Source organism: Dermochelys coriacea, chromosome 6 (assembly GCF_009764565.3).
Source record: "Dermochelys coriacea isolate rDerCor1 chromosome 6, rDerCor1.pri.v4, whole genome shotgun sequence".
Lineage (NCBI taxonomy): Eukaryota > Metazoa > Chordata > Testudines > Dermochelyidae > Dermochelys > Dermochelys coriacea.
The window spans coordinates 40,179,287-40,192,638 of record NC_050073.1 but is presented as its reverse complement, the minus strand read 5'-3'; the positions used below and the strand labels follow the sequence as shown (position 1 = coordinate 40,192,638).

General features: G+C 37.8%; 1 protein-coding gene across 5 annotated transcripts in view; it reads left to right on the top strand.

Moving 5' to 3' along the window:
* ANO3 (anoctamin 3) overlaps nt 1–13,352 on the top strand; it is a 386,869-nt gene that overhangs the window by 243,579 nt on the left and 129,938 nt on the right. For 3 of the 5 annotated variants that reach the window (XM_043516665.1, XM_038406144.2, XM_043516668.1), the window contains exon 4: nt 4,484–4,620. In XM_043516665.1, coding sequence (XP_043372600.1) covers nt 4,484–4,620 — 137 coding nt within the window. The remainder of the gene's footprint in view (nt 1–4,483; nt 4,621–13,352) is intronic. The other 2 variants (XM_043516667.1, XM_043516669.1) reach the window with 1 other exon arrangement.

Genomic DNA, 13,352 nt, shown 5'->3' with positions numbered 1-13,352 from the left:
TTTTGTCTCTGAAGAGGCCTGAAGGAGCAGCCCACACATTATACTTTCAGGGGCCCAAAGAATCTGTGTAGAGAAGAAATATGTTTAGGGGGTCATTTCCAGAACAAACAATATGAACATAAATATAATGATCCTGTCCTCAGAACTCTGGTCCAAAGGCCTGACTGAATTCAGTGGATTATTCCTGATTTATACCAATGAGATAAAAAAATCTCTGTCTAAGACTCATTTGCTGAGTACTTGCTGAGAGGCTATAAGTTTTGAAGGGATGCATGGAACAATAGCGGACAACCTCTGCCATATACTTCTGTTGTGGACTATAAAAACCCTAGTAGCAACTCTGTATAGCACCTGCCATTTTTATCACCCAGATGTTGTTTGTAAGTTTTTTCACTTTTGTCGCTTACTGTAATGTATCACCATTGAAGTTTTTTTGTTCCTTTTTTTTTTTTTTTTTAAAGAAGGGCCTTCACAGTCTGGCATTTGTTTGGCAGTTTTGAATTGGACATTATAACAGGGAAGAAGTAGCATAAGTGCCTCAATGGATAGATATTGAAATTGTTTTACCAACCAAATGTTACATTAAATTAGGGAATTGCAACTTGCAATTCTTCATAGATCTTCTTTCAGATAATTCTTCTCTTTCTATGCCTTACTGTAATGAAGTCTTAAGTGGAATTTCTGCTATTATGTTAAAGTAAACAAAAAGTGCATGCTCAGTTTGTATATTTAAATGAACCAGATTCTCAGCTGGTGTCAAACTGCATAAGCGGATGGAACTATGCAGCTGAGAATCTGATCCATTTGCTGAATTAAAGCAAATAAAAAATGAAAGCACATTAAAAATTCTCTAACAAGGCATATAAACTCTGAGACATATGAGGAGAAACCTCTTTCACTGGCATTACCCTGTCCCATGTTTCTCTCAAAATAGCTGTGGGACAGGAGACGCTATTGCTAAAGAGGAGGAAGTTGTGTTGCAGGTGTGGTCTGAGGTTTGCAAAGAAGACTAGTCTGAAGTTCCTGGCTTTAAGCCAGATGCTCAAGTTCCATGAACATGGTGGTCTGGAACCAGGCCAGTTTTTGGTGGTTTCAACCAGTGACTCTCTAAGAACCAGAAGAGCAAGGCTAGTTGAGAGATGTAGTCAACTATGACAGCTATACTAATAGTCATAGCTTCTGGCAAGTCATGACTGGGAAATAAGGGGATGAAATAAACAGTAAATTTCCTACAAGGTGGGGAGAGAGCTTGAGGGAGCAGGCTATTCTGATGGTCATTCCCTGAAGCTGCAGGCAAATAAAGCCTCTTTTGCTTTGTAATCATTTCAGGGTAGATGCTTCCAAAGAGTGTGAACCGATCTGGGACTGAGAGTTCCTTTTGCTGCCTTTTTGGATAGGTTGAATTAAAAAAAAATCCCCAGACAATTAAACTTTTTAACCGTAAATTCCAGGGATATGTCTCTTTGTTTGGCCTTTGGCAGTTCCAAATTGCATTTAAATGTTTACTTGCTTTTGTATTTTATCGTCTAAATTGTGGTGGAGAAAGATGACAGAAGGTTTCAAAGTTTTAAAATCAAAACCTACTGAAAATAGGTTTTTTTAAATTTCACTATTCTCTATGGTGACATTCTCTATTGGTGAAGCTGGATGCTGCTGTGATGGGAACTTTCAAGATAATATTTGAACTGAAATGGCCCAAGACAATTAATTTATCTTTGGACTTGGAGGGAAACTCCATTTAATGTAGCCTGATGAAGAAAAATCATTAATTGAATGAGAGAGAAATTAATTTCCTATAAGAAGAAGAAAAAAATACTGAATGGTGGAGAATACATCTCTCCATTTAAAAATACATATTTGCAGAAAACTGGCATGAATAATCCTAATCCTGAATTGAATGTTTCAATTCAGGTGACTAATCTGCATTAGTCATTGTACATTGTCAATGGTATCTGAAATCTCTGAATAAGAGTAGCTACTGTATTCTCTTCTGAGGGAACTTTGGACATGATTCAATAACACACTGAACATGTCTACATCATAAACCACTCAACCTATGAAAAAATAATTTTTGATCAGAGATTTTGTGGCATGGAAATCTGATAATGTTGGTTGAACTCATCTCATCCCCTTACAATTATATCTAATAAATTACTTCAAGATCTTTCAAATCAGCATATACTATTCAAGCGCTGAGTTGGATCAGCTTTTCTACTTTATCTTTAGATGGGCGTACCTTAGTTTTTATATCCCTTTTTATACTAAAGTTGTAAGAATAATGATGAGTCACAAAAATTTACAGATGGTCTTTTAGAATCCAGGATAGCATTCCCAGCCTTCCTCTCTGCTGTGTTCCACTGCCCCATTACCTTTTACAGAACACTATAGGTGATTAAGGTGTAAATAAAAAAAATAAGAAACACAATTACACTCAAAACATATACAAACCTTTTTTTCTTTTCTATTAAAAGCCTGTTTGTTTTAATTCTAAATTTCTTGATCTTTCTGGTGACATGACTAAATGTTCTGCTAAAGCCTTTCTTATATCTGTATTTCAAATGAGATGACAGGGAATATCTTCATCTTTCGGGGAACATGTGATATAAATCGGAGGTGGTGTCCTTGGTCAGCTAAAATGGCTTAATACACAGTAGTAATAGTACATTCAGCAAATGAGGCGAGACACTTCAAAACCTTAACAAGTTTTGGTAACTTTTAACTTTGAACTCCTGCAATTCACATAGGGTCTGATCCTGCAAAACTTTCTTCATGTGAGAACCCTTTACTTATGCAAGTAGTCCTACTGGACTTAATGGAACTATTAATCTGCAAGAGTTACTCTGAATTTTCACATGTTGATGTGAAAGCTGAAATGAGAACTTGGCTCACTGTATGTAGTGATAACTTTGATGTCTTAAAATATGTCTATATATCTGCAATATGGCTGAATTGCAATAGGAACAATTTCTTTCTTCCACTTTTCTTAAAAATAAATTCACAAATATTTAATCCTTTTTTCTCACAAATCCCTCAGTTAGGTAGGGAAGGATTAGCTCAATTTTAGAGGTGGGGAGCTGAAGCACAGAGATTAAGTAACTTGTCCAAGGTTACACAAGGAGTCTGTGGTAAAACTAGTTACTAAACATAAATCTCCCAAATCTCAGTTCAGTGACTTAATCACAAAACTGTCCTTCTGCCCACCTGTAACTGAATGGGCAACATGCACTGGAGTTGTCCCAAACATAGTTACAATTTAAATTGGAGGTAATCAGAAAAGCCCTAGAAAAAGACTGTCAGAATTGTTGCCCTTCTCCCTTCCCTCCTTTGGATACACTTATGAAAGAAAGGTACAGTGATATTTATATTTTAGCTCTTCGGGGCAAGGAACGTCTTTTGCTCTGTATTTTTACAGGGCCGAGCATAATGGGTTCCTGATGTTGGCCTGGGTGCTACCATAATACAAGTGATAACAATAATCAACATTTAAGTAGTGCTTTACATGTTTCAACTGCTGTACAGACATTAACCCTCAGGATAGCTCTGTAGGTTACTTACTATAAGCATGCTCCCTGTTTTAATGATTGCGTGGGGAGAGGCAGAAATACATACTGCCCAAGGCCACCCAGCAAAACCACTGGTACAGCTAATATTGGAGCTCAAGCTCTGAATCCCATCTTTCATTTAATTCCTCTAGAAAGCCACTCAGGGTGGTATTAGGTAGCAGGAGACCTGCAAGGGAGGAAGACTTGTCAGGCTGGGGAGTAGGCCCTCAGCTGTCCAAAGCTATCTTATATTTATGAAGATATTTGAGTACTGGACAACCACAATTGGTATATGCTTAGAGCCAGATCTATGAAGTGCTGAGCATCTCCTGCAACATGCCAAATACCTTCAGTTCCCATCTACAGCTGAGGGATCTAAATAGCTCCTAAAATTAAATTAAGGAAAATAACATCATATACTCATTTTACAGATGGTAGAAAGAGGCACAGAGTTTTAACAAGTGTTGCCCAATGTCACGCAGTAGGCCTATGGCAGAATTGGGAATAGAAGCCAAGTCTTCTCACTTTCATGAGACCACATTGTATGTGGGTTGTCCAGCAAATTGGAAGTGTCCAGTCCAAACTACTGTAGAGTTTTATATAAAAGCATAGGAGCCTCTGTTTTTTTGTTGTTGTTGTTGTTGTTGTTGTTTTTTTTTGCACAACTGAAAACATCATGCTTTTCCATTCGCACTCCAGTGCTGCAGAACAGATTTTATGTAAACTCTAATAAATCAAAAAGCTTCACATCTAAACTGAGAGCAAGCATGATAAAATTTCAGATCAAAAGTCTGTTGTAGGGAAGGGGGGAATATTGTAAGCCACAAATGTGAGTGCTTAAAGGGAATGTTCTTATGTCAACTACTGCTATAATAGTACGACAAGTATGTCTCCATTATAATCTCAAATGAGCCTGTCTCTTTTGTTTTGTTTTCCCTGAGATATAGGAAAAGACAAAGATACATATACAGATGATTCAGAACATGGGAATTATGATTCTCGCACAGATCAGTCTCTGCTTATTCAAAACACAGTTACCAGACAGAAACCAGAACCTCGGATTAAGTCATCTTTGAAGGTAATGGACCACAGAATTTATTAAATTATATGAGTTTTTAAAATGTGGTTAAATTCTGAAAAATAATATAAGTTTACCTTAAAGGGAATGATTATGTTACAGCTGGATTTAAAAATAAATAAATATGGGGTTCTCCATAGAATTAAGGGAAATACTGGGATACCAAACAATAAAGGCTCAAGTGAGCAATACAAATAAGGCCAGAAGTGCTCTCAAGATTTCAAAGCATGAAATCCCCAACAGATGTAGTGCAAGACTGTCTCAAAAAATTAGATTCAGGCATCCCCACAGAAAGAGAAGTAAAAGACTTCAATAATATGATGAGCATGACCTACAATAACATTAGCAGGAGTTCCCTATAGAAATAAGGGCACAAGTACACCAAAAATATATAAATAAAGAAAACAATTATACTGAAAAAAGAAAAGGAGTACTTGTGGCACCTTAGAGACTAACACATTTATTTGAGCATAAGCTTTCATGAGCTACTAAGGCTGTGTCTTTGTGACCCATAAAAATAAGATCCAGGAGTTTTTCTAAAACTTTAAAGGCTGGAATAATGTCTCAGATTAAGGGCGTATGAACCACAACATATAGAGAAGAAGTAAAGTCCGTTGTGTGCATCCCAATGAATTAGTAGTAGGTGTGTTCAGAAGCTTAATTGCAGTAAATTAAAAATCAAGAGTGATCTAGAAAAATAAGGAAAAAAATCCTAATCCAAATATCAGTTGCAGGCAATCACAGCTAATGAAAGGCAAAATTATTCCAAATATAGGTGAGTAACATGAAGGAACCTGTGTGACACACAGGCACAAAAACATTGGAAAAATCTACCATGATCAAGAATATGAACAGAGTGAAAACTGTCGTTTCATCCTGTTTAGCAAATTGAATTTCACTTAAGGCTTGTCTACATGGGGACACTCAGGAAAGTAAATTCACACTTTTAGTTAATTCAGATTAAATGTGGATTAGTTAAACTGCATTAAATCCCTGTGTGGACACTCTCAAAATTCAATGCCCTTAATTTGGTTTAGTTTAATTCACAAATTAATTCATAAACCAAATTAAGGCCACTTTATTTTAAGTGGGCACACCCCTGTTCCGCAAACCTGCATTTAGTGGGACTGAACACATACTTTTTTCTACATATTAACACCAGGTTTTATCAGCATTATGCCATTTCAAAAACCTGATTCCCATCACGGTTTTGGCAACCTGTTAACTGAGCATTATGTATGTGCTAGGGAAAGAATCTTGTAATTACTGAAAAGATCACAGTATTGTCATTACCGTAGTTCTGCAGGAATCTGCACCACAGATGGCCAACAGTTTGTATGATCTGTGAGGTTTTCCTGCTGTGATACCTTACACATCATGGGATGCTTTTCACATAAGGTGGTGAGATAAGAAATCCATTAAAAACTGGACTCACCATTTCCTTTTCTTTCTCTTTCTCTTGTTTGTTTGTTACTCTCTTTGATCAAATTCTGTTCTTTGACACATATGTGTAACCTGCATCCATTTAAGTGGAAACTGCACTAGAGGATAGAACTTGGCCCTTCGTATTGTCTTAATGGGAAGGAGGGTGAAGAGAGAGGTTGAATAAGGACTTTTTTGTAAGAAAATTTAAAAAAGAGAATTAAAGATCAATTCTTTAATTGAGAAAAAATTAAATTGAAATAAATAAATAAATAATTGAAAAAAAAGACCACATACACCAGCATATTAGCTTATATTGGTGTGCTAAAAATAAATGATTTATTCCAAGATCAATGTCTCTTACCATTGTGAAATACAGTGATGCTAACTGGTCGGTCTGTGACACGGCACTTCACAATGACTTATTCTGTTGGTGTAGGGTGGTTTGAGTAATATTTTTCTGTACACATCAAGAATACTTAAGGTTTCAGAGTAGCAGCTGTGTTAGTCTGTATTCGCAAAAAGAAAAGGAGTACTTGTGGCACCTTAGAGACTAACAAATTTATTAGAGCATAAGCTTTCGTGAGCTACAGCTCACTTCATCGGATGCATTTGATGCATCCGATGAAGTGAGCTGTAGCTCACGAAAGCTTATGCTCTAATAAATTTGTTAGTCTCTAAGGTGCCACAAGTACTCCTTTTCTTTTATCAAGAATACTGAAAGCTACTCTAAGGCATCTGCCAAAGGGATGTGCTGTCAAAGTAGGACAAGAATAAATGAGTATTGCACATATGACCTTCAAAGGTGCTAAAAGCCACAGCTGCTTCCTGACAAAACCTCCAGTTCCCCATGACAATTTCTGCAAAGCAATTGTGTTTTCAATACACAATTCTGCAGCACATTGAAAATTAAGTATTTAGGGGCAGCATGAAAGAAATTGAATGTAATAGCACGGGATACTGAAGTGATTACATTCACTTTCATATTCAATAAATGTTCAGATTAAAAAAATATTTGATCTGAATCTGCCTAAGAACTTCAGGTTGGAAAGTTAGAGGGTTTTTATTTTTCACAGAAGTAACTAGGGATGGGAGCCTCAGTTTTTATGTTCCCAACTGAGACATCTAACTGATGTCATACTGACTGTCTGCCTGATGCCTGACTGTCAGAGAGTGAGTGCTCAGCACTTTGTGCAAATCAGGCCCCATTTAGGTTTCTGAAGTTGGGTTCCCAAAACCAGAAGTCACCTCTGAACATCTTGGCCACGTGTTACAGCTCCAGTTGAGCACCCCGTCTTGCCTGCTCACCAAATTGCTGTCAGGAAGAGAACCAGCCACTAATCTCTGGGTGTTTTAAGCCTGAATCTGAATGGAGTCCAGGCACTCTAGGCCCACACTCAGAATGCAGATCCTCTACCTAGCACTAGGGTGACCATATAGAAAGTATGAAAAATCAGGATGGGATGAAGGGTAATAGGTACTTATTGGGGGCTTTTTCTTATATATCAGGACTGTACCTATAAAACTGGGACATCTGGTCACCCTAGCACTTCTTTCTAAGAGCTGCAACCACCTAGAGAGGCCAACACTGGTTCTTACTCCCCTGATATTGTAAACACACCTTTTCCCACCCAAATGTTTCAGCCTTCTGGTTTACAAGAAGGGATGTTTGGTAAGAGTAATACATGAAACACACAGACACTTTACACAGGATTCTAATGCCATTGCTCTTTATTTTACCATACAAGAAATAGAGTACAGATCATATAGAAAACAAACATCCTTACCACAGGGTGCCTCACTTCAGCTTACCCTTCCCTGGAAGTCCTTCGGAGACCATCTGAATTCAAGTAGATGCAGAGTTCATTGAACTTCAGCAGCAGCATTCATCTGCTTGAGCTGATGAAAATGGCCAAAGATCCCTAAAAGATCTGCACCTGCTCTTGCATGTCATGTCACCTCTTGCCTCAGTTTCCCCATCTGTAAAACAGGTGTAATGCTTGCCTACCTACTGTTCGTCAAGCAGAATGATATCTCTGATAGAGGCTTTACGTGCAAATTTTGTTACAATTTCTTAACATTGATATTAATAGTCCTATCCATTTAGCTAATCATAGGTTAAAACAGCATTAAAAGAGAGCAATATCATATGAATTTTTTGTGCCCTAATGCTACTGGAGTCGTCATGAATTAAAAACCTATTGAAATGGAAAAAGCTTTAACAGGTAGACAGAAAAGGGATGTGGAACTGAGCTTTGTTGTAAAAGGAGCTGCAATATACCAGAAGTATATGGTATTGAGGGATCAGTTGAAGGCCTTTATTTTTACTTGTCCTGTTCCAAGGGATACTGAGTATTCTTTTGCCAGTTCAGACCACTTTATTGTCTTCTTTACATACAACACTTTACTCATATTCCTACCACTGGAATCCAATGGGAGCCAAGAGTGCACATCAGAGGGGAAGGATTTGGCTGTAAAAGTGCTTCAGTACATAAAATAACCAAAAGTAAGAATAAGCACAGAGCATTATGATCTGAAAGGAGACTCACAGGAGAGTAGAACAGCTTGACAGAAAACCAATAGGCTAATGCAATCTGAAAAAGACAACAATAAATAATGTTAATGATTCAAGAGGAAATATGGGGGGGAAGGTAGAGGTGGAATGATGAACCTAAAATGGAATTCATGAGCTGCTGAATGAACACACTTCATAAGTACACAGCTCTCAGTCACTTTGAGGTTTCGTTAAATACATGACTCAGTAAATATTTAGGAAACTGCCTTGCTAAGGAATTTTACTAGTGAATGAATGGTGAATATCATCACAATATGTGAAAATATTTTTCCAGCAGCCATAGCACTTTATGATTTGACCCTGTCAGATCTTAAGAACAAATAACTTTTGAGCAGGGCCAGTATTTTGAGGGGGGAGCTTCAAGACCTGTTTTTTCCAGGTGTTCTCCACGGTCCGCCTGCTCCTGCCATAATACAGTTGTGTGATAGGCCTTCAACTGATCCTTCAATTGATGCTACTCATCGTTACACCCACATATTTTTTCTTGTACAAATTTTCTAAAATGGGTGAACAGTGGTCCTGTGAGTCTGGAGAAGAAAAATGGTACTCTCTTTATAAAGATTTCTTATATGAAGAAGCTGCATTAGTAGTCAACACCATCTTGTTATTCATGGATGACACCAGCTTCATTTAACTCTTTTCAGAGCACACTGACTGTAGTCAGCCTACCCTGGAAGATCAAGGTTCTTTCAATAATGTTTTTAAAAGCCCCTTTTTTAGCACCACTATCACTTATTCAGTTTGGGGAAAGGACTTTTCTTTGTTCTGACGACTTTAGTTAAATTCAAAGAAATTCACAGTTTAAGCTCATGTGACTCGTGCTTTTGTCAAAAGAATGCACTTTAGATGTTGAACAAGCAAACTGCTAATTTGGTAGAGCCTGTTGGTCATTGTTAATAGAAGCAGATAAAACATGCTGCTACAGAACAATTTTTCTCTCTACTGACTTCTTCTCAAATTACTTTAATTACCAAAATTGTAGAAAGAAAAGGAGTACTTGTGGCACCTTAGAGACTAACAAATTTATTAGAGCATAAGCTTTCGTGAGCTACAGCTCACTTCATCGGATGCATTTGGTGGAAAAAACAGAGGAGAGATTTATATACACACACACAGAGAACATGAAACAATGGGTTTATCATACACACTGTAAGGAGAGTGATCACTTAAGATAAGCCATCACCAACAGCAGGGGGGGGAAGGAGGAAAACCTTTCATGGTGACAAGCGGGTAGGCTAATTCCAGCAGTTAACAAGAATATCAGAGGAACAGTAGACTTAAGAACTGTGTTCTTAAGGACGTCCATCAATGGTCTTCTAACCTAATTAGGCCAATTTTGCCCAGTGCTCAAAATAAGGGGTGAGGGGAAGAGTGATGATACTTTCCCAAACCCCATCCACCAGCAAAATCCATTCTGAGATGCCAGAATGAAGTGGCTGACATATTTTGCCTTGATTGCTGATTCCATTTTTTCTATCCTAAGAATGGAAATTTAACAGGGGAAGGAGATTAAGACAAGTCCTGGAAATTTGACAATATTGCTTAGTACATTAACCGGTCAAGTGATATGGCACAGATTTGATGACAGACTCAACGGTTTAATTTTATGCAGCCTGATTTCTTTTTATCAGGCCCTGCAATTACTTTCCAAATTTACCATATAAAATATCTCTTGAAAAAGTTATGGTTACCCATTTATTTCAAGTTCCCAAGGTTAACCACAACTGCCCAAGAAGAAAAGATCTATTATTAGATGAAGGTCTGGGGGACACACCTTTCCCATTGAAAACCTTTCCTATTACAGGAGCAATTAACTTCTGACTGTCATCAGACAGATGGATTTCCTATGCTTGAGGCAATCCTACCCAACCCCATCCTCACTATCTCACAAGGAAACTTTCTAGTTCCTCCAGATCAACTTTATACTATTCCTTAATGATAAAACCTTAATGAATATCAGAATCAAATTGCTCAAATGAACTTTACATAAATATCCATACGCTGGTAATTACAGATGAACTATGGAAACTTTACAAATGCAGCAGCATTTTCAAACTGCAAATTTTTTTCAGATAATTTCTCACCGAGAACTATTAGTGGGTGAGGTCGTATCTTTTATTGGACTAACTTCTGTTGGTGAAAGAGACACAGAACACTGCAAACAATTAGTGGAGTAGCAGTTTGTTATGGCCTCCTATTTGTAAAACTAAAACACAACTATATATTCTCTAGAATCAGCCCCTTTTTTCTGCACTTGATTAACTAAAAGGTGGATAACAGGATGCTGTTAACTGCTGACTCAGCCCTCTGCTATGCCAGCTCCCATTAAGGGAAGTAAATGAGCTGGCTAGAAAAAAGCTGCACCTAACTGGGGAATGGGAAACAGCTGCCTGTCCATTTAACCTGGGGCTATATAAAAGGCTGAGAGGAAAGAAGCCAGGGAGAGTGAGGGAGTGGAAGCAGAACGATAACTCTTCCCTCCTGGATACAGACACTAGAACCCAAGCTGTGTATGGTGAAAAGGTGGTGGGAGCACAACCTGTAAATAAGCAGCACTAGTGAACCCCAGGGTCTCCGAGTGACTTTGTCAGCACAGCAGGGGCAGCAGCCAACAGGGCCCTGAAGGTGGAATATAGAAGATATGTTGTCTTGTTGATCCATTCCAGCAATCTCTCAAAAGACACATCAGTGGGAAAACAAATGTTGACTGAGCAGGGTGTTGAAATAATTTCTAGAAAGCATCTCTGAATACTCTTGACAAATGATGATTTTAAAAAGGAACGTGGTACTACTTTTAACACAAAATCCAGAAATATATTAGCAAAACCAATCACATCATCATAGCTTGAAAAGTTTCAAAAAGGCGTATGTTATTCCATATGATGTGAGTAATTCATAATCTACAATGTTTGAGTCTTGAGTTCAAATTTACATCATCCTAAACCAAAAGTGAACATAAATTTGGGAGCTTCAGCCTCACTCCTAGAAAAAAACAATGCAAATTAACACTACTGGCAATTTGTTTCCAGGAAATATTTAAGGCTGGAAGTTGAGTCATAAACTCCTGAATTTTGACATTAATCATAGAAAAAATGACAGTCCTTCAAATTCAGCTTTCTGCACATTAAATAATTGTAAAGGTCAGGCTAAATAGTCATGAGAAACAAATATTCATAATATTAAACCATGATCACTAGTTAGTCAGCAACCAGGATTATTTTGCTTAGTAGCATTTTCTGCAGCTCTAAGAACAATGGGAAATTCTTATTGATTGAGGATTTTACTCATTCTCATTCCACCTCCAGTTAGGACTGTAAAGCTGAGTTTACATTCTGCACATTTTTATGTGCAAAAGCTAAGATTTTACACAGGCTTTATTCAATTCCTGTCCCTTTTTCTCTTCCAAAATTCCTACCATAGTCCACATATTTGTCAGTCTTTCAAATTGCCTCCATGACTTCTTCCACCTCATACGTGGTTTGACCACCCTGAAGACAAACCTATTTTGTTGTTCATTTTCTCTGACTTCCAACTACCTGTTATTCTGTCAGACTGAAAACTCCTTCGGGCAATGAGCATCCCTTCTTGCCTGTCTGGAAAGTCTCTAGCATTTCATGGGCATTATCATAAACAAATAATAGAAATAACAGTGTTTCTTTTTGCTGAGACCAACAACATTTTCATGGTAAACCCACACAATGGTCCATGTTTTTGTAGATGGCAGCAACTTCCATACAATCCGATCAAAGGATCAGTGGGAATTATATTATGCTGCACGATTTGATTACTTTCGTGTCATCTACACATAGGAGACCTCTTCACCTCATTAACTGCCATATGCCAGTTAACATGCCATGTGTTGAGGAACGCAAGATAAAATTCCTATGTATGTACTCCTTTCTTGCTCAAGAGATCCCCAGTTTTAAAACTTTCTTAGTATATTTTTGTCTCGCAGGGTTCCGTTGGCAAGCTGACTTGTTGGCTGTTAACAAGATTGGCAAAGGATAAAATACTAGATAATGAATGCTGGAGATTTAACTTTGAAGACATTCAGATACTATGATGATAAGGGGAAGTACCCAACCCTGAAACAGGTTATCCTTAGGCCAGTTCCTGGGATTTTTTTGTTGTTCTGAGATAGGGCTTGTCTACAGTTACCAGGGGATTGACGCTGTAGCGATCGATGAACCGGGGTCGATTTAGAGAGTCTAGTGCAGATTGCTCTCCCGTCGAATCCAGTACTCCACCGGAACAAGAAGAATAAGGGGAGTTGATGGGATAGCATCTTCCATCGACATAGCGTAGTGTGATAAATAGATCTAAGCTATATCTACTTGAATTACGCTACTAATGTAACTCAAATTGTGTATCTTAGATTGGCTTTCCCCCATAGTGTAGACCTGCTCATGGACTTGTAAAGCTGTTAACAGTGGAAAGAATTGTTCAGTTGTAAATAAATTACTTGTACCTAAATTGGCACTGTTTGATACACTTGTATGCTGGATGTTGCTAATTTCTATGCATATTCCTATTTCTGCTAGCATGTGGTGCAGCACTTAATGTTTTATAAACATTTTGACTTTTATGGTAGTGGATGACAAATTCTACTGGAGGCCAAAATTATCAAATATGGGTGCCTGAAGCTAGGCCTCTAAATCTGTATTTAGATATCTACCTAAATGGCCAAATTTTCAAACTTGCCAGGCTAAGAGGTTCCAGTTACTTCACAGGGATT